The sequence below is a fragment of the Colias eurytheme genome, chromosome 26 (assembly GCF_061535395.1).
Source record: "Colias eurytheme isolate Ceu_HAF_F1 chromosome 26, ilColEury1 Martin Lab GWU primary, whole genome shotgun sequence".
NCBI lineage: Eukaryota > Metazoa > Arthropoda > Insecta > Lepidoptera > Pieridae > Colias > Colias eurytheme.
The window spans coordinates 3,696,785-3,718,178 of NC_143005.1; the positions used below are offsets into that span (position 1 = coordinate 3,696,785).

The window sequence follows — 21,394 nt, forward strand, 5'->3', positions numbered from 1 at the left end:
TGTATCTGATGGCTTAGCCAACGGTTGTGTTGGAAAGTTAGTGTATATTGAACGTGATGACAGTGATAACATCATACGCTTATGGCTTGAGTTTCCTGGTAAGATAGGAGAGAAAATTAGGAAAAAAGCTGCCCATCATATTCTAACTCTAAACATTAGTAGAACAGCAGTCCCAATTTTATGAAGATCGTCATCTGTACCAATGAATAGAAATAAGACAATATTTGCAAAGAGAAATCACTTTCCATTAGTATCTGCTTGTGCGCTTACAATACATAAGTCTCAAGGTGGTACTTTTGATCAAATCGTTTATGAATACAATAAAAGTCACAGTCAGCAGCTGTTATATGTAGCATTATCACGAGTAACTGATATAAATGGATTGTTCATTGTCTCAAACACCGATGACAACAAATTTTATCATGGAAGAAAGCGTCCAGGGGGAATAGTTGATTTACAGTGTGAATTTGAAAGACTTTCAAATTCTCGCCTAATAACACAACAGGAAGAATTATATAACCTTGTAAATAAATAAATAAATAAAATAAATAAAAATCATTTATTGAACAAGGTTCCTTACATCAAAATATAGACCCCAGACTCCCAATATAGCTTTCGCTGTGTTTCAGGAGTCTGTGCCTTCCCGATACAATACATTAGAATAGTTCAATAAAATACATTAAAATAGTAATTAGTTACAAAGAAAATTTTACTTAAAGTTGACACAAGAAGAAAATTTATAAATCATAATATTTAAAAAAAATTAATAAATTAAAATATTTAAAACAATTTACATTTCATAACATAATATTTAGTTCCACGATATTTACTGTTTATTAAATAATTAATACAATTAAAATAATTAATACAATTAAAATAATTATTTGATTAGTATCACTTATAATAAACGAAGTAATTAAAGATTAAAAAAAAGTGTATTTTGAAGACGTAGTGCAAGTAGTGTGTGTGTATGTGTGTGTGAGTGTGTGTGTGTGTTTGTATGTGCGTATGTATGTGTGTGAATGTGTTCCAATGTCGTTTTTAAAACATAGAAGAAAGCTGATATAGTTAAAAAAAACATATTTTAAACTTATCATTATTGGTAGATAAATAAAATTAAAGAAAATAAAATAAATAATTTATAGGTATATTTGGTAATTATTTTGTATATGTGGGCATTACGAGGTGCTCTATTTCAGAATAATCGAGTGGTAAAAGCCATTCTTTTAGTTTTTGTAACATTTTATGATTAGTGAGAGCAAAAGCATTTTTAATATATAAACTGAAACGATTATAAAGGATGGGTGCTAGATAATAAAACTGCCTTTGTGCAAAACGAGTCTTAGTGTAAGGTACAGGTACACGATAGGTTCTTTTAGTATTCAAGGGATTATTATTTTTCGGTACCTCTGTGCGGTGAAACCGTTTAATTATTTGAAGCACAAAAATCTTACGAACACTCAATACATTAGCCCTCTTGAATAGCAGCGATGTTGGAAATTGGAACGGTAGTTTGAGCGATACTTTGAGCAGAGCTCTAAGCGCACGTTCTACTTGTATCATATATGTTTTCGCAGCTCCACCCCAGTTAACAATACAATATGAGATCACACATTCACCCAGTGCTTTGTATGTTCTAATAATTAACTCTTGGGTTGCAATGTCTCTTAGGGTTTTAAAAATAACTATAAGTTGTCTGAGCCTGCTCGACGTGCTAATAATTTGTTCTTTCCAGTTTAGTTTCTCATCAATCCAGATACCCAGGTATTTCATATTGACGGTCCTATTCAGTATTGGGCAAGAGCATACGCTAGATTTGTTATGGCGGTTACATGGAAAGATATGTAATTTAACATTGACGTTCCCCTTTGGCTGCATAGATGAGGTTTTGCTAAAGCAAATATAATTAGTTTTTCCCGTATTTAAAGTCAATAGACTGTTTTCTAACCATTTGCTTATACATCGAAGTCCATTTTCAGTTCTATCAATGGCTTCAGACCAAGTCTTTGCATTAAAGAGAACAACAGTGTCATCAGCAAACATAGTAACTTGTCCACATCCAATATTGAGTTTACATAATTCGTTGACATAAATCAAGAACAGAGTAGGTCCTAACGTACTGCCCTGCGGTACTCCGTACGTACACTTATACTCTGCACTAAGATTGTTGTCAACTCTTACTCTTTGGGTTCTATCGCTAAGATAGCTTTGGAACCAGTCTTTGGCAATACCTCTAACACCTACATTTTCCAGCCTACTTAGCAGAATAGGTATAGAAACTGTGTCAAAGGCTTTCTGTAAATCAAGAAAGACCCCAATACATTTCTTATTCGAGTCAAGATACGAGGTGACCATTGATGTTACTCGTAAGGTTGCGTCTTCAGTAGACTTGGCGCTTCTGAAACCAAATTGATTAGAGTGAAGTAATTTATATGACTCCAGGTATCTCATGAGTCTTTTATTGACGCATTTTTCTAGTATTTTGGAAAGGGTGCAAAGCAATGATATTGGTCTATAGTTTGAAGGAAGAGCTTTGTCTCCGGTTTTATATATTGGGCAAACTATGGCTTTCTTGAATACATCAGGAAATTTTCCGCTTGAGAGGCTTAAGTTACACAAGTGGGCTATAGGTTCCGAAAGAATATCTTTGAAAGTCTGAATTATAGGTGTGGGTATATTGTCATGTCCCGAAGCATTCGTGTTTTTGAGACCAGTGATGATAGTGTTTACCTCATATTTATCCGTGGGTGTAAATGCAAATGAATTGGTTGGACTATCATTGTCTCTGGCTAGAATAGCTAGTTCGACTTCTGATTGGTTGAGTTTCTTGAGACTTTCATTGGCTAGAGCTGATCCGATTGAGACAAAGTATTGATTAACAGCATTAAGAGATTTGGTAGGGCAAGGGTTTATACTTAGTAAGTTTGTACAATTATTGTTGTTAATTTTGGTAATATGGCATGCTTCTTTGATAATTTTCCAAGTTTCTTTTATATTGCCAGTCTGCTGTTCAAGTTTGTGTTTATAGTAAGTATTCTTTGCTGTCTTAATTAGTTTGTTACATAAGTTTCTATAATTTCTATATTTTTTTATGATTTCTTCATCGCACGGTGATTTTTTAGTTTTAGCGTGTAATTTGTTTCTTATTCTTATGCTTTTAATTAGTCCTCGTGTAATCCAAGGCTTCAATGGGCGTTTACGATTGGGTATTCTTTTTAAACATTGACTTCTTTCGATAGCTCTACTTATTGTGAGTGTTAGAAAATTAGCTGCACTATTCGGATCTGTAATTTTATAAAAATGTTGCCAATCTGTTTCATTGATAATATTTGATATAATTTGTTTGTCGTATATTGTTTTGTAAGCTTCTGGTTTATGTTTATGTAACTGAGTTTTGTTTAATACTAGTAAAATGAGAGTAACATTACACTATTTTCCTTCAACTGCCAAAGTTTACGTGCTCATGTTTCTGATCTGAATGATAAAGTATTAAAAAGGTCCACATTGCTGTTATTTTCCGAAACTTGGATGAAAAATGACGAACAAATTCTTATTGAAAATTTTTATTGCGTTACCCAATACAAACGACCCAACTCAACTGCTGGTGGAGTAGCTGTATATCATTCATCTACAGATACACTGAACAATGCAACACCAATTCAAAATATTTCACAAACGATATTATCACAAATTTCCGATGAGGTTTCACAAATTGGTGACATCGCCTTGGTTCGATGTGTTAATACGAATGACCAACCTGTGATTATCGTTGTTATTTATATTTCTACAAATACTAGCCTAACAAATATCATAAAATTTATTCATCAGCAATTACTTCACTTCACAATTGAAGGTTCTCGACTTTTAAATAGTAATTATCATGAATTACCGATGATTCTAACTGGAGATTTTAATGTTAATTTTCGCTCTCAGGAATCTCAGCCGTTAATTGATTTTTTAGAAGAAAAATTTGATTTATCTATGAATACTTCTCGACTTCATTCAACAACGCGTTTCGGTACAACGATAGATGCTGTATTTTCAAGAAAAGTAGCAAATTTAGAGAGTAAAATTTATGTTTCACATTATAGTTACCACAAACCTATAATTTCGTACGTAAGAAATGATTATGACATTCAATTACCTGTTTCGAATGAATAATATTAATATAACATTTAAATAATCTTTGTAAAGCACATGAATAATAAATATAATTAAATTATAATATAATATTTATTTATTTAAGTTAATATTTAATCATTTCAGTGATATATGTCGTCAACGCCAAAGAAGTTTTACTTCAATCGCGCGTAAAGGTTACACGCACACACTTTTTTTATTTTATTTCTTTTTTAATAAATATTTATTAATTATTATTTTTGTTTATTTAATAACAATTAAACCACATCGAATCAGACCCTGAAAAATGAAAGGGTTCTATTCCTGAGCATACTCAAGCGTAAGAGAAAAAAAAAGACTCGATTAGTAAAGTATTTCGGTCGCTATCGTGTTAACAAGAAAAAACCGGCCAAGTGCGAGTCGGGCTCGCGCACAAAGGGTTCCGTAGCAGCAAATATAATAAATTACAGTTAAATCAACCTATCTCAAAAACTATAAGAGATACTTTGATCAAACCAAAAATCGTTGAAAGAGTTAATTAGCATGCATCACCTCTATTTTTTTTAGAATTTTATACCCCGTAGTTATAAATATAGAGGGGGGGGGGACATACTTTTTACGACTTTGAGAGCTGATATCTCAAAAACCGTTCACTTTAAGAAAAATGTTTTTTAGAAAACTTTATATCATTTTAAAAGACCTTTCCATTGATACCCCACACGGGTATGTACATCGAAAAAAAAAATTTCATCCCTCAGTTACATGTATGGGGGGCCCCACCCCCAATTCTTTTTTTTACTATTTAGTGTCATATTTTTGTAGCGGTTCATACAACACATATTCCCATCAAATTTCATCACTGTAGTACTTATAGTTTCCGAGTAAATCGGCTGTGACAGACGGACAGACGGACAGACGGACAGACGGACATGACGAAACTATAAGGGTTCCGTTTTTGCCATTTTGGCTACGGAACCCTAAAAGGATCCGCACATACAGACACACGGACGTCCAAGACAGAACTTTTTTAAACTGTTTTTTAACTAGTTTAAATAACAAAAATGACATCAAAAATATCATGAACGTTAAAAATAGTGTTTTTTCTTAATATGTGTGTGTATGTATTATCTTACAAGTGCAATGTATGATACATAAAGACATTTTAAGTTTGAAAAATCAGATGTTTTGCGCGAAGTGACAGTAGTACCCACCTCAACGCTTCGCTTATGAGGCGTGCAAAACAGAATTTGGCTGAATATTTTATATGAGACGAGGTTACGTTGTGGTCTACTGACTTTTATTATTCGAATTTTGTGTGGAGTTATTTTATCATAATATTTTTTATCGACTGAAAAGATGTTGTGAAAAATAGGCAACACTATTCATTAATACTCCCTAGCAATATTAATAAAGTTAGTGTTAATTTCTCTAAAAAGAGAACAACCATGATTTTCATGTTTAAACGTTATTTTGAAAATAATTTGAAATAGAAAATACATTTATTTTTATTTAACGTTTGAGCTATTTAAATGAACTGGTGTACCAATGCGTGTAAAATACGTGTACAATACTATTATAATAATTTACAGACATATATTATACCACTGTTAAAACCAGAATTTTTATGTTCTCAAGTAAACCCCACAAAGCTCCAATGACATTTTCTGAAATTCAATATCTTAAAGGGTAAATTGGGGTGGACATTTGTTTATAAATTTCGTTATTTTCGACGCTAAATTAGAATATTTTGAAGCATACATTTGTGGCATGGCTGAAAAAATGAAGCGTTTGAAATAGAGAGAATAAAGTTAGTTATAGAAATAAATTCGATATCCAATATTGGAGAAAATGCTGTGTTCATGTTTAGTTTTGTAGTTTTCATATTTCTAATTTCAACAGAACATGCTTTGCTTTATTTGAGTGTATCGAATAAATATTGTTAAATAGCAAACTATGCCTACACAGCATGTCCTTTCGATAAATCATGTAACTGAAAGCACATACAATTTTATCTTTTCACCACTTTTCATTCAAATAAATTTACCTATAAATAAATTCATTAGGGCCTTAATCACACTGACCGAAAGAAAAGCGATAAATCTCTAGCTCGTAACAATTTAATTCAGCTATAAAGTTGACGGTGTAAAAAGTGCTAATAAGAAACCTATCACGCAATTCATTTGGCCTGGTTTTATTCACGTGGTAAAAAACTTTAGTATTTTACATAAATAAATAAATAAAAATAAAAAGCCCGTTTATTTCCAATCCACAAGAAAAGTTTTGATACAGATAGTTTACATACTTAAAGTTGTTTTCAAAATAAAAAAATTAAAATTTTACATACGACTTCTTAAATCATTAGCTTATTTTGTAGTTTATGTACGATGATAAACATAAGAATTAATAAAACGACTCCATATAGAATATTATTTGCCATTTTGTTATATTCTTTTTAATGACTCTAGCGAGGATAAATTAGGTTCTATAGCATAAAGCTTTCTTCGGTAAATGGAAACACGAATATAATTACTATTTAGGATAGTTTCTGAGATAAGCTCGTACAAACAAACAAACAAAAAACTAAACAACAGCTTTATACCTAATACAAGACGAAATGTCGTGATTTGAATGCATTGCTGTGATTGGTCAATAAGTCACATTTGGCTTACAGCTGTTGTGCGTAGCAGAGAGCTCTATATGTATGTAAGAGAGAGAAAATCTCTGTGTGAAAATCTCTGTGTGAAAATCTCTGTGAGAAAATCTGGGCCTGTCGCTTGTGACTGCGCTCGCGACATGCACAGATTTTCAATAAGTGACATTTGGCTTACAGTTATATTACGTGATGCCGTGACAACGCGAAACGGGTTTCATTTTTTATATAATAGACTAGCGACCCGCCCCGGCTTCGCACGGGTGCAATGCTGATACTATAAATACACTACAGAAAAACAGCTGTGAACGTTGTATATAAAAACATAGCGGCCCGCTCCGGCTTCGCACTGGTATAAAATATATAGCCGGGCGGCCGGCCGGTACCGCCGCAAGCCCGCAACGCTACGTCCCGCAATTTTTAAATCTGTAATATCTTCGAAAATATTCACTTAAATCATACGGTGTAAAGGGACATATAGATCTATATTAAATGAACAATGTATTCAAGGTATTCAATTGGTTAAGGATTAATGCTGTATTGGTTAAAATCGCTTCGAAAATTAGCCATTATTTGTCGTAAAAAGTAAATGACAAAAAAAAGTTATTGTGGGTTATCCATAAGAGATAGACATACCTATACCATCGCGGACTTTTCTGTAGACCTTTTCAATGTGTTTAGTACATTATTTTGATAAAACTCGTAGGGTTCAGCCTGCGTTTGCAATGTAAGCGGAAAAAATGTAAATTTTTACGACATCACATTAGAAACCTCAAAAATAACATACTTCTCCACTATTTAATGGATGTTATTATACTATAAACCTAACAAAATCCGTTGCGTAGTTTCGAAGATTTAAGCGTACAAAGGGACATAGGGAAATAGGGACATAGGGACAGGGAAAGCGACTTTGTTTTATACTCTGTAGTGATTTGTATAGATTACTTTATTGATTATCTCAAGTACTAGTTAGCTTATATTAACACTGTATTAGTGCTGCTATTTGAAATAACACCTCAATTTATATTATTTATTCCCACGAAAGCGACTCAGACCCCATATAAAGGTTTTAAGCTATGATCCATCACACTAGTCAGATACGTGTAGGCAGATTACAAACATAATTAAACTTTTCGGTTCTTGATCATGCCGATCCAGATTATACTATCACTAATTTAAACTATTAATGATAACAAATTATTTGCTACAGATAGCTGATGTACACTTTCGGTATAACTTCTATATTATAATCAAGTAACTCACAACAAAACCAATTAAATTTTTGTATATTCAAATTTTGTTTTCGCTTTTATCAAAGTGATGATGAAATAAAATAATACAAGTGAGACCATTTTTTATATAAAACTAGCTAACTGCCTAAAACCTTATAAATTGTACAAGCTTTCCGCCCGCGGTTTCGCCCGCGTTTTCGGAGAAAACCCCGCGAAAGGGAACTAGTCTTTCCCGTGGGATTTCCGGGATATAACCTATCCTATCCTATCTCTCAAGTTGGATCGAACTGCACATGGTGTACGAATTTTATTATAATCGGTTAAGTGGTTTAGGAGTCCATTGAGGACAAACATTGTGACACGTGATTTATATATATATTAAGATACTTAAAAGTTAAACCTATCTCTAGAATAACTCTATTTAAAAAAACCGCATCAAAATCCGTAATTTTAAAGATTTAAGCATACAAAGAGATATAGGACAGAGAAAGCAACTTTGTTTTATATTATAACGAAAACGAAATTATAAATTGTAACGAAATCAATTCATCTCAACCATAAAACTCCGTGACACAAACTAGAGTCAACATTGAAAGTAATACCCCGTAGTATTAGAATTTAAACATTCTTGCAGTTGGAACTTTATTTGAAGCTGCACTTTCTCTAATAAAATATTAACAGCTTAGAACTCAGGACGAAGGATCACGTCGAGTTACAAGGACCAGCACTTTACTACTTTACTGTCTCTTTCTATTATTTAAACGTTTTTGTTTTATGGTTGGAATGAAGTCTCTCTCAGTGTTATTTCCCTTCTTGGCTAAGTGTGCGGATTATATTTGAGAGTATGCACTCTCAAAGAGTTCTATCATACTATCTCAAGTACAATAGTATACTATCTCAAGTATATATACTCTCTTTCTTTGGACTAAACAGTTTGATGGAAATGACATAAAATATTTGAGACAGTTATTTACAGTTATTCAGTTTTTAAACAATGAAACGTCATAATACAAAAAAACAATTGTATAATTACGTATACTTAACATTCTATGTCATTGCAAATCGAGCTCACAATACTTCTTTTTACTTGCTTACTGACAAATTCGATAAAAATTTCACAAAGATAAATGCAATTTATTTCTCGTGAATTTATTCGAATATTTATAGCATTGCGGTACAATGGAGACATTTTGGTGTATTCCCGTAAAAGCATTTGTATTGCAAGCTATGAATCACTCGGGAATTCAAAGCATTCAACCCACTTCTTGACAGTAAAGCGGATACAACGCCATTTGTTATTTATTTGTTAATTAAAACGCAGTATTTTTACTAATATTATAAAGAAGAAAGATGTATTATGTACGAATTATCGTCTTTCGTCTTTCGAATTTATCGTCTCAATGAAGGCTATTTTTTGCGTTGGGACAACGCGAGGGAATTATTAAATATTTTATATTGGTGGAGGAAAACTTCGTTTAAACAGGCATGACATATCCAAAATTTTTATATGGGTTGTACTTGAAATCCTTTTATGAGAACTGTGTTTCTGCAAAAAATATAAAATTAATAATTTAAAATGTGTATTCATTTATTAATTACTAGGTTTCCGCCCGCGGCTTCGCCCGCACAGTCAAAGAAAAACCCGCATAGTTCCCGTTCCCGGGAGATATTTTGATTCCTTTCTCGGGTATCAAAATATCTCCATACCAAATTTCATGAAAATTGGTTCAGTAGTTTAGGCGTGATTGAGTAACAGACAGACAGACAAAGTTACTTTCGCATTTATAATATTAGTAGGGATTTATCACGATTATAGTTTAATTATCCTGAAAAAATACGGGCTTTACATTATTTATATTAACAAACAAGATAAATACTCGAAGCATATGCATTTAATAATTTATGAATATCTATAAAACTTTATTCCACTTCTGTTCCATAATTACAAAAGCGAAGCAACAGCGAACCATCACTACGTAATCTAAACACGTTTGTCGTTTTCACTAACAAAATCACGCGTCTCTCCATCACGCTTGAGACACATTTGCGTATAGTTTAACAATGTAGATCTCGTATGATCATTTAAATGTAAACATGTTTTAGCAGGGGAATAGATGTTTCCCCAGTAAGCGACTGAACGTCAAATATGTTACGCGTAACGGGAATGTAGTTTAAGAGATTCTAGTTAAAAAGTGAGTGTGCTGGATTGTGTCATTATTATACACAAAATGTTTTAATGTACATTATAATAAAATTAAAATTTACATATATCTAGGTGTATTATTCTGATTGCATACGAAAGTCCTTTTATGTAGACTAATTTGGCGATCTTCAAAAATTATTAATCAGATTTTACTTAAATATAATCCAATTCGGATATATTATAAACTAGCGACCCGCCCCGGCTTCGCACGGGTGCAATGCTGATACTAAATACACTACAGAAAAATTGTGAACGTTGTATAGGTATAAAAATATAGCGGCCCGCTCCGGCCTCCGGCATCGCACGGGTATAAAATACATAGCCGGGCGGCCGCAAACGCTACGTCCCGCAATTTTTAAATCTGTAATATCTTCGAAAATATTCACTTAAATCATACGGTGTAAAGGGCCATATAGATCTATATTAAATGAACAATGTATTCAAGGTATTTAATTGGTTAAGGATTAATGCTGTATTGGTTTAAATCGCATCGAAAATTAGCCATTATTTGTCGTAAAAAGTAAATGACAAAAAAAAGTTATTGTGGGTTATCCATAAGAGATAGACATATACCATCGCGGACTTTTCTGTAGACCTTTTCAATGTGTATAATACTTAGTACATTATTTTGATAAAACTCGTAGGGTTCAGCCTACGTTTGCAATGTAAGCGGAATAAATGTAATTTTTTACGACATCACATTAGAAACCTCAAAAATAACAGTACTTCTCCACTACTTAATGGATCTTATTATACATATAAACCTTCCTCTTGAATCACTCTATCTATTAAAAAAAACCGCATCAAAATCCGTTGCGTAGTTTCAAAGATTTAAGCGTACAAAGGGACATAGGGACATAGGGACAGGGAAAGCGACTTTGTTTTATACTATGTAGTGACTACCGGTCCGCCCCGGCTTCGCGGTACATATTTACGTTTTCTCTACATAAGAACCATCCTCGTGGATATAATAAAAAAAGAATTATCAAAATCGGTCCACCCGTTCACACGTGATGCCGTGACAACGCGAAACGGGTTTCACTTTTATATACATATAGATGTATGTGAATATCATATCGAAGTGTATTCAATTAATATTTCAATCCGCATAAACAATATAATTAAAATCGAAATCCCATCTCAGTAATTCACTGTCCCAAACTTAATTAATATAGTTTAATAGGAATACGGAAAGATGCAATTAACAATTTATTACACGCAAGGAATTTTGAATCTTCCTTCACCGTCTTAATTACTACAATTGATTGGCATTCAAATAATTGGTGACCCTTCAAAACAACAAGTAAACTGATCTCGAAGTAGTTTGTAAACCTCCAAGTGATCAATGACGATCTTCTGAACTAGTATATAAGATTAAATTGTTTCTATAGCTTTTGATCTTTATGGATTTCATTTCGTTATATATTTCATGAATATACCTAGTAATTAATATTAAGTATAATTCGTTATATACAATTTGTTAAATATTTAGCAACAGGGCCAAACTTACGCATTATTACTACGTTTATCCATATAACATAATGATATAACTAGTGTTTCTTCGTATCCACGCAAAAATCCTTTCAATTTTTTGTTGATTAAAAAGCCTATTCGAAACTTTCGCTTACCAAAGCATTATTTAAAGTTGCGTGTTAAAAAAGTACCTACCTTGTCTAAACCACCAATGAAACGTTCAAATCGCGATTTTAATTAGCAATTTACGCGATTTTTCGCTACGAATACTGTGGAAACGAATAAACTACATATCAATTCAGAACCTCGAAGCCTGTCACTCAGTTAATTGAAGCAGTAACGAGCGTACGTCAGTCACGTGCTACGAAAATGATTTGAAGCGCTTGTGACGTCATTCATCTTTAATAGACAGGTTCTACAGAGCGAGCAGCCTCGCGAAGCAATTGCTGCATGAAGCAACTCGGTCTCTGTCTACGCGTGCTGTCATTTTCCTCAAATGTGGCTACATTCAGAGAAGTCTCACGCAGTTATTTTAGCGCACGAAACTACACATTAATTTAAGATTTTATAATTTTTGGGACGATGTTCCCTATCGCGCGTTGCGAAAGGGGACCAAAAGCTGTAACGAATTGTTTCGAAAGCCGTGCGTGAAAAGCATGCGTGTATTTTCTGTCAAGCCAGTTATTAATCGAAAGGAACTTCGTTCCATCCGGGTGTCCCTTGACAACTCTCATGGTTTTTTTTTAATTTACCTTGTATAAATATTCTTTAATGTTATTATTGCATTATTTGTAATTGTTTTGCAAATGGCTGCTCGCTCTGTATGAACCTGCCTAATAAAGATTTCCAAAGTGATAGAAAGTTTGATAAAGGTTACGTAAATGTAAACCGACTCATTTAACATTTCGGCAAAATTATTTAAGTTATTAGAAACAATATTAATTATTACAAAAGTTTCGTACACATAATATACGTAAACATGAACTGTTTACGGGTAAATTATTTAATATTTTGTAATCATTCCTATTCATATTATGCCAATTTTGAATATATTATCATGCATTTCTAAAATTACGGGACCGTAAAAGAAGCAATCTTATTTATAAAACATTCATATTCCAATAATTTTAATAAAATCAACCAATTGAACCTTTTTGATGCAATCGCTGAAGACCAATTAAGGATTTTTCAAAGAATTTTCACTCCACGCTATTTGAATTCCATGAAAAAGTAATAAATCACAAATCATTCCATCACGTAGCTTTAAAGAAAGATTGAAAACTTATTATTGGTTAAATAAGTTGATATTTTTCAAACATTATAGCTAATCTAGATTCAGCCCGCGGCTTCGAACGTTCAGGGCATAATAAAAGAATATATTTTCTATCTGCATAAGAAATTACAACCAAATCCGTTGATTTTTTCGTGAATGGGCAAATCAAAGTATCAGATTTATAATACTAAAGTTAAATTGAAGCTACTTACAATTCAAGTAAAATATCGCAGATTTTTTTCAATTTATTCACAATAATAGGTAATATAATTTTCATAATTTGACATAATATAAAATATAAATAATTTACTTTAAAAACCCTGAAGCTTTAAATACTCTCAAAAAGATGATTGCGAAAACCATTAACCCTCCGTGAACCACGTGGATAAAAGTTACGTCCTGCACTACGTGGGGTTTCCTGGACCCAATAATCTTTCCACGTTTTTATAGCTAGTATTTATTGTAAATTTGTAATGTGTATGTTATTATTATCCCTTGACTATAAGAGGTTAAAAATAAAATAAATTTATCAAATATTATAAACATTTATTATATCATTAGGCTATGTAACAAAAATAGTACTTTTTACCAACTAAAATAAGACTATGTTCGGTTCGGTAAGACTTTAAGAAAAAAAAAATACGTGTGGCACTCGGGGACTGCCGCGGTAAAGATATTGCATGCTATGCCTTCAAACCACACCTCCGTGCCCGTCGGAGTGGGGAGCGTGAGGTTTTTCGTTACGGAATTTCTGGATTCGGTCCCCGCGCTCAAAGCCCGCGATAGAAGCTATGCAATAGCTTAAAAATTAATATCCTGTACATCCTCTTCACTTTCACTTTCAGACTGAATGCTCAAGTGATCCGAGTCATCTTCACTTCCAGGTAGAAACAGCTCATCCGTATCGCTATCATTTTCTTCCATAAGTGCGGATATTATTGCATTTTCATTGATGTGATGAGCCATTATGAGCCCTAGAAACAATTTCAGATAATTTTAAATAATAAAAAACAAACTAAATAAATATTTATATAAAAATAGTCGTATTTTATCACACCATACTGCTCACCTTTTAGTGGACGTCCCGAACTACGTGGGGTTTCTGACACCCAGCTGCACTTTGACGGCGTCCGTTTACCGCGTCTGCGACGCTATTCCTAAACCAATGTCGCTAAGAGGTCTAGCAAGGTCGCAACTCCAGCTACACGAGGTTTCAAGACTTTCGCACAATGTTTGGAAAAGATACAAAGATTTTTTGTATGGCTGGGGTGTATTAAACCCCACATGGTGCACGGAGGGTTAAAAAAATTCACAGTTTAATTTTAAACCTCTTCATGCAGCTTTTAAAAACGATATTAATTTCAGCCCAATATTTATAGCAATTTATTAAAAGTTGCAAACTGCTAATTGATTATTTTTGTGCATTTTTTTGAAATTCAATTTAAATGTTAATATAAATGAATACTGGAGTTATTCAAAAACACCTTTCCAACTTCTCCTTTTTAAAACATTTAATAAAGGTCATTAATTCATATATTGACTAGGTAATTAAAGTTAAGGGGATTACATTTATATAGTTTTAACTAGCTTTCCGCCCGCGGCTTCGCCCGCGTTTTCAGAGAAAACCCCGCATAGTTCCTTTCCCGTGGGATTTCCGGGATAAAACCTATCCTATCTCTCAAGTTGAATCGAACTGCACATGGTGTGCGAATTTTATTATAATCGGTTAAGTGGTTTAGGAGTCCATTGAGGACAAACATTGTGACACGAGATTTATATATATTAAGATTACATCTTCTTATATATAAAAATGAATCGCAAAATGTGTTGGTAAGCGCATAACTCGAGAACGGCTGAACCGATTTCGATAATTCTTTTTTTATTATATTCCTTGAAGTACAAGGATGGTTCTTATGTAGAGAAAACGTAAATATTATGTACCACGAGCGAAGCCGGGGCGGACCGCTAGTTTATTATAAAGCCTGTAAACATTAATTTCGACGAAGATCTACGAATAAGCGAAATATCTCAATTTAATTAAGACAAGACAGTCTACAGTTTTAAAGGCATTATACGAAGTGGTCGTAACGTAGCTTTATTCAATTACAGATACTAGATTCAAATATACCTAACTTATTCAGTTAAACGTTTGACTCAAATTACTAGTGTTTGCTTTGCCTTCCTTGCCTTTGCTAAGAGAATACCTTTGATATCGTTAGTATTCTGTATTATTAATTGTTGCAATGATACCGGTATGCTTTGAGTATTAATATTCTACAAATTGTCTGCTATATTATGAAGTTCTAATGTTTTAGAACTTAAAGAAATAAAAAAACATTTAATTCAACACACACATAAAGACAAAAATAAAACAGAAATTAAATAGAAAAACACATTGAAATTACGATATAAAACATAAAAACATATTAATAAGGTGTGATCCTGTGTGCTGAACAGGGACCCCACTCAGGAATTCTGCGGCTTAAGAGCTGCAGCACTGATTTTCAGTGGTTCCCGTGTTCCCAAATGACGCCTATAGTGGCACGTAGTTTTATAAGCTTCGTGGCTTATGTTCCTTATGATAATCTTTATCTCATGCTTTATGATCCTTTTGTTCTTATCGAGTTTGTTTCTTTAAAAAATATTATCTTAGTTCTATTTTATTATTAACTTAAGAATCTAATATTCTGTTGTTACGGAATTGCCAATAACCAGGAATTTCCAATTATGATCGGATTATAAGAAAAATCTCACCTCCCACCTACAACGTGGGCTTTAAACACTACCCATATTTAGCCAACACATCTGCTCGCTCCTTCAGAATATTTAATAAATTATTATTTTTAACAAAAAACTTAACCGCTTTCAAATTGTCAGAACTAGATCTAATTTAAATGTCACACGAGAAGCAGCAGCTTACAAATAAAACAAAAGTTTCATCAAAGTCGGTTGGAAGTTCTGAGTAACAAACCCAAACAATATTGAATTGGGAACTACACACTTTTTCAAAGTACGTAAAAAATAAGGTTCTTACCTAATTGAACTAACTCCAGACGTCTATCAGTCACAAAATGCCATGGAAACGCCTTGCAGAACGACGCGACACCGATCTTAAGATCACTCGCATTGTCGGATGTGGCAATTGATACTGCTTCACTCTGCACTTCGCAGTTCTCTTCTTTCGACTTCTGATGTAGTGGTACGGCATTTATTTCATATCTGCGAAAATGTTAATGTTAGTGATAGAACTTAGTATTACGTTTAAGACTCATTTCAAACTTCAAGCTATACTCATCAGTCATCACCCAGTTTTATTATGGAGACTAGCTTTCCGCCGGCGGCTCCGCCCGCGGTTTCAAAGAAAAACGCGCATAGTTCCCGTTCCCGTGGAATTTCCGGGATAAAACCTATCCTATATTACTCGTGGATAATGTAGCTTTCGAATGGTGAAAGAATTTTTAAAATCGGTCCAGTAGTTTATGAGCCTATTCATTACAATCAAACAAACAAAGTTTTCCTCTTTATAATATTAGTGTAGATATTAATTTAATCAATCATTATCTGAGTTAATTTTAGATTAATCTATTTATGCCTACTAAACAAAGAATTAACAAAAACGCCCTTAATAAAGTATTTAATCCTTAATGAAGTCGCAACAAAATAGCGAAGTCAGGTTTTAGTTTGGATGCGTCATGCATTTATGTAACATTTCTCAGTATCAGCCTAATTTGGAATTATTGTGTCCGCATTACGAACTTAAATTGCGAATTCCACATACAACCTATTTTCATAATTTGAGTTCAAATGATGATAGACTTATATTGCTACGAGTTTGAATGAGCAGGATAGTTAGAAATTTTAAAGGAATTTTTATTTCCCAATGTTTAATACACGCGTGAAATCGAACAGAAGAAAATATGACTATGATCAGGACAGTGCCAAGATTTTATGTTTTAGATACAGTAAATTTTTAAAATAAAATAGTGCAATTTCTTCGCCTAGAACAATAAATTTCACATCGATATATACCGTAACTATTTATTAGCTTATTATCGCGTGTTAGTCCTCACAAATGAATACCACCTAAAAATTTGTGCCACTCGACTCGAATCATTCGCTTCAAACACATGCATAAATTAAACTAAGCGAATCTATCACTGTCACTGATTGTGGCAAATGACGAATAATTTATCAGAACCCAGTGCTACAGTTACTGTTTCAACACGTTTAGAATTGGTTTCGACTGCGCTTGTAGCGCATTAGTTATTAATGGTCCAATCAATGATTTCGATACATTCAGTGTGGGGAGTTGACAGTAGCTAATTTTCACGGTACACGTTTAAATTGAAAGAATTTATTTTTATACTTTAGTGAGTAAAATTAGTTTGTCATAGACCAAGATTTACTTTGGGCGCCACTGTAGTAAGTAGTAGTAGGTAGTAATTAAGTAAGTAAAATACGAAAATATTGCGCTTATAATAGCAATAAAACTTTATTATGTAGCAAAAGTATTCAAATTACCTTTATATAAATATAAGCCGTTCAATAGATTGATAGAGATTCAATAAAATTGATTTAAAATTTCTGAAACGCACATCTTTGCCATTCCTTCAAGGAACTGCGAAATTATTACGAATCACAAATGCAGGTGTTGTGGATAATGCAAACATAAATCCACAGATTAACTCGACAGAACCGTAACTCAGCTAAATCTCTTAGGATCATTAGTAATTAGTGAGGCTCATCAGTCTTACCCACGCCTGCATTACGTGCAAATGTTTAGCTAACGTATACAAATAAGCATAGAATATCTTGAGGAAATAAAGGCGTATTTTACTTTATCCGTCTTGTAGCTATCAAAGAAGAAATAATGTTTTATAGTGTGGTGGGAAATGAGAAAACTGGTTGTAATTTAAATGTGTGTTTATATGAATTACATTTAGGCTTTTTCAATCATGAGGATTATTTTGAATATGTTCATTGGCACATTAATGTTAACAAGCGATTTTATACTAAACACCATAATTTCAACAATAAGGGATACATAAAATTGCAGACACTGCTCCTATTACGTGTTGTTAATCGTAAAAACGAGCAAAATAAATAGGTAGCTGAAAATATTTCAAGCCAATCAATCAGTTCACTATTCTATTAAATTATTAATTATTCTTTAAAATTTAAATATAAATACTTACCTAAACCTCCTAGGATCATTAGTATAGCTCGTCAGTCTTATATCCGCGTGTGTGTCGTACAAGCGTCGTGCTATCGCTCGCAAGCTGCCAACTAGCATGTATGCCACGGGTTCGCTTTCAGTCGTGAGGTGCAGGTGGACTTTACCCGCGTGAGATGTGCAAACGAATGCCGCCTCTGTGTCTGTGCTCTCATCTTTGAACACATCGTCCTATAAAGGGTTTAAGTTTTAGTTATATGTAATATTTTAATAATATCGTTATCTATATTGCTTATTGAAGATTATCTGTCATTTTTATATGAAGAGTTTGACATTGGCAAATTATATTTATATATATAAATCTCGTGTCACAATGTTTGTCCTCAATGGACTCCTAAACCACTAAACCGATTATAATAAAATTCGCACACCATGTGCAGTTCGATCCAACTTGAGAGATAGGATAGTTTAAACATGTAGGTACCACGGGCGAAGCCGGGGCGGACCGCTAGTATTTATATATACTTAGTGTTTTCAATATTACCTATTGTGTGAATTTTAATGAGATTGTATTTTAGGTTAAATTTTCATTGTTAATCAACCTATTGTATATTCCAAAAAGTAACGAATATTGTAAAGTCGCAATAAATTACAATAAACTCAGTATCTAGATGTCAATAATACTGATCGTAGATCCTTTGTTTATGTATCAGCTTTGATTCTTGCTTCAATCTTACTAATTATGAAACTTCTAAAATAATTAACAATCAATGTCAACAAGTAAGGGTAATTAAATATCTATGCCCTACCTACGCTTTATAGCTTTATCAATGTCTTAGTTAAAATACATTCGCCTATAAATTTACATACAAATAAAACATGTAAAATATAAATTTACATACAATAATACCCGTGGATGAACCCGCGGTCAAAGTCAAGTATAAGTTCTACAGCTTATGTGTTATTCTGATGCCATAAACCTGTGAAAACTGTAAAGATTCATCCAAATTGTTTGAACGTGCTTATCTCAGGAACTACTGGTCCGATTCGAAAAATTATTTCGGTATTAGATAGTCCATGTATCGAGGAAGGCTATAATATATATCATCACGCTAAGACCAACAGGAGCGGAGCACTGCGGGTAAATCCGCGGGGCACAGCTAGTTAATAATACAAGTAGAATGATAATCATACCTGATCATGCAATACATCATGCACACTGTCCAATGTAGTTAGGAATTCAGTCAAGTTAGTGCCTAAACATTTGAAAGCTTTTTCCAAACGACAGTTGTGTGAAAAAGCAGTTAAAATTAAATATTCCCCTAATTTCGCCATGAAGTCCTTAGTACATACACCTGTAACAAAGAAATATAATTAAAATGAGTACTATATACATTAAAATAAGGACTATAATAGTGCTAGAAACAATAAATAAAATTGCAGTTTCAACTATAAGTCATCGTCCATAATCAACTATAGGTACATAGAGCGATGAAAATACATTGCACTAGAAATATTTATTAGCAATAAATAAAATAACCTGTATTTAAATAAATATGACTTTTCTTTCAAATTCGAAGTGAAGTCAATATGATGAAGAAGTTGAGTTTTGAAAACTTTTTTATTAATTAAGTAATTAAAACAAAAACGGTTATAGGGTGGTTATAGGTTATCAAGCTTTGAATCAAGAGAGTAGTATATTCCTTGCTTTGAATTGACATTCCTTTCTTTACGTTTCTACACATACTACTTTATAATAAGTTTCAAAAACAAAGAAAACCAACAATGACACAGCATAAAATTTTAATTACCGTATTTACAACTCTATTTCCTCTGACACAATAAAATTGTTTGCGACCTATAAACTCAAAACACTAAATGAAATGAACTGTACACAAACTTGCCAAACGAATTTGTTAGTCAAATCTTAACTTGCTAACAAACTTCTGGATATAAAAACGTTTGATTTCTTTCCGAGTTTCTAGTATAATTTTAACAAAACATGCGAATGTAAATTGAATTGTAAAATTCATTTTAAGGTAAACAACCGTTTTACATATGGATAATTGTTACTTTAAACAGTTAATTGCATAGGTATAAAGTAGCATAAATGATGTCAAACACGTTATTTTACGAACATATCCACAATCTCTTTAAAACAAACTAAAACTTCGCGTTATTAATATGCTATTTTTAGTTTCTATCATACCTACGTAAATTCACTTAAAAAAATAAGTAAACTTAGAAAGGTAAGAACGCCATAATGTAAACAAAAAAGAAACAGAAACTATTTATATTGTAGTAAGTACCTACTCGTATTACATTCCGTACGGTGAGTAAGGAAAAAGGGTGGTGTAATTCTCACAATTTCACCCAGATCGTTAATTGCATTTCCGACCTCACTATCTTTAAACAAAGCTGTGAATGTAAGATACCCTACTAATATTATAAATGCTAAAGTTTGTGAGGATGGATGTATGTGTATGTGTTTGTTTGTTACTCTTTCACGCAAATACTACTGAACCGATTAAAATGAAATTTAACACACATGTAGAGGGTAACTTATTAACACATAGGATAGGTTTTATCCCGGAAATCCCACGGGAACGGGAACTATACGGGCTATTCTTTGGAAACGCGGGCGAAGCCGCGGGAAGAAAGCTAGTTATTAATAATATAACCACAGATACTACCTACGTAATATTACTAGACTGGGGTAGAAGCCTTTGAAAATAATGAAAAGATAAAAAAAATCGCAGTCGGATGAAACCCATTAGAAAAGGAGGGGAATATGATAAAAATGTAAGGAAAAATAAATTACGGTCAATCCGAGTTCGGGAAGCGGGAGGGGGGAGCTTTTAAGAGAAAAAAATGGTTTCTCTCGATTTCCAACAAAACTACAAGTCCTATAGAAAAAAGTTCAATGGCAAAGTTGTAGGTAATTAAAAGTTCTACAACTTTGGATTCACAATTTTTTCACATAACCTAAAAATTTAGATGAAAAATTCAAAAAACCAAGTTTTTGGTCTTTTATTTCTATCTACTTCAAAATTTATTTTTTTTCTACAAAATTTGGTGGAAACTTACTTTATTATGTCCCAAATACACTGTAATTTATTTGATTGAAAATATTTATTTTTTCGCCTTATTTTGAATTAATACCAAAAAAACAACCTAATTTTCAATCGAAAAGTCGCCCGTCAAAATATCAGCTTTTTTCAAAAACTTGGGGTGCCTGTTATTCATTGAAATCTCTTCTTTCATATGGTGT

At 32.8% G+C, this 21,394-nt stretch overlaps 1 protein-coding gene across 1 annotated transcript in view; it reads right to left on the bottom strand.

Annotated features, from left to right (window-relative positions):
- Gycalpha99B (guanylate cyclase 1 soluble subunit alpha 2) overlaps positions 1–21,394 on the bottom strand; it is a 91,479-nt gene that overhangs the window by 38,868 nt on the left and 31,217 nt on the right. Inside the window, exons 4-6 of the mRNA XM_090116908.1 lie at positions 19,318–19,478; positions 18,146–18,354; positions 15,985–16,169 (exon numbers count right to left, since the gene is read on the bottom strand). Of these exons, the coding sequence (XP_089973034.1) occupies positions 15,985–16,169; positions 18,146–18,354; positions 19,318–19,478 (555 nt within the window). The remainder of the gene's footprint in view (positions 1–15,984; positions 16,170–18,145; positions 18,355–19,317; positions 19,479–21,394) is intronic.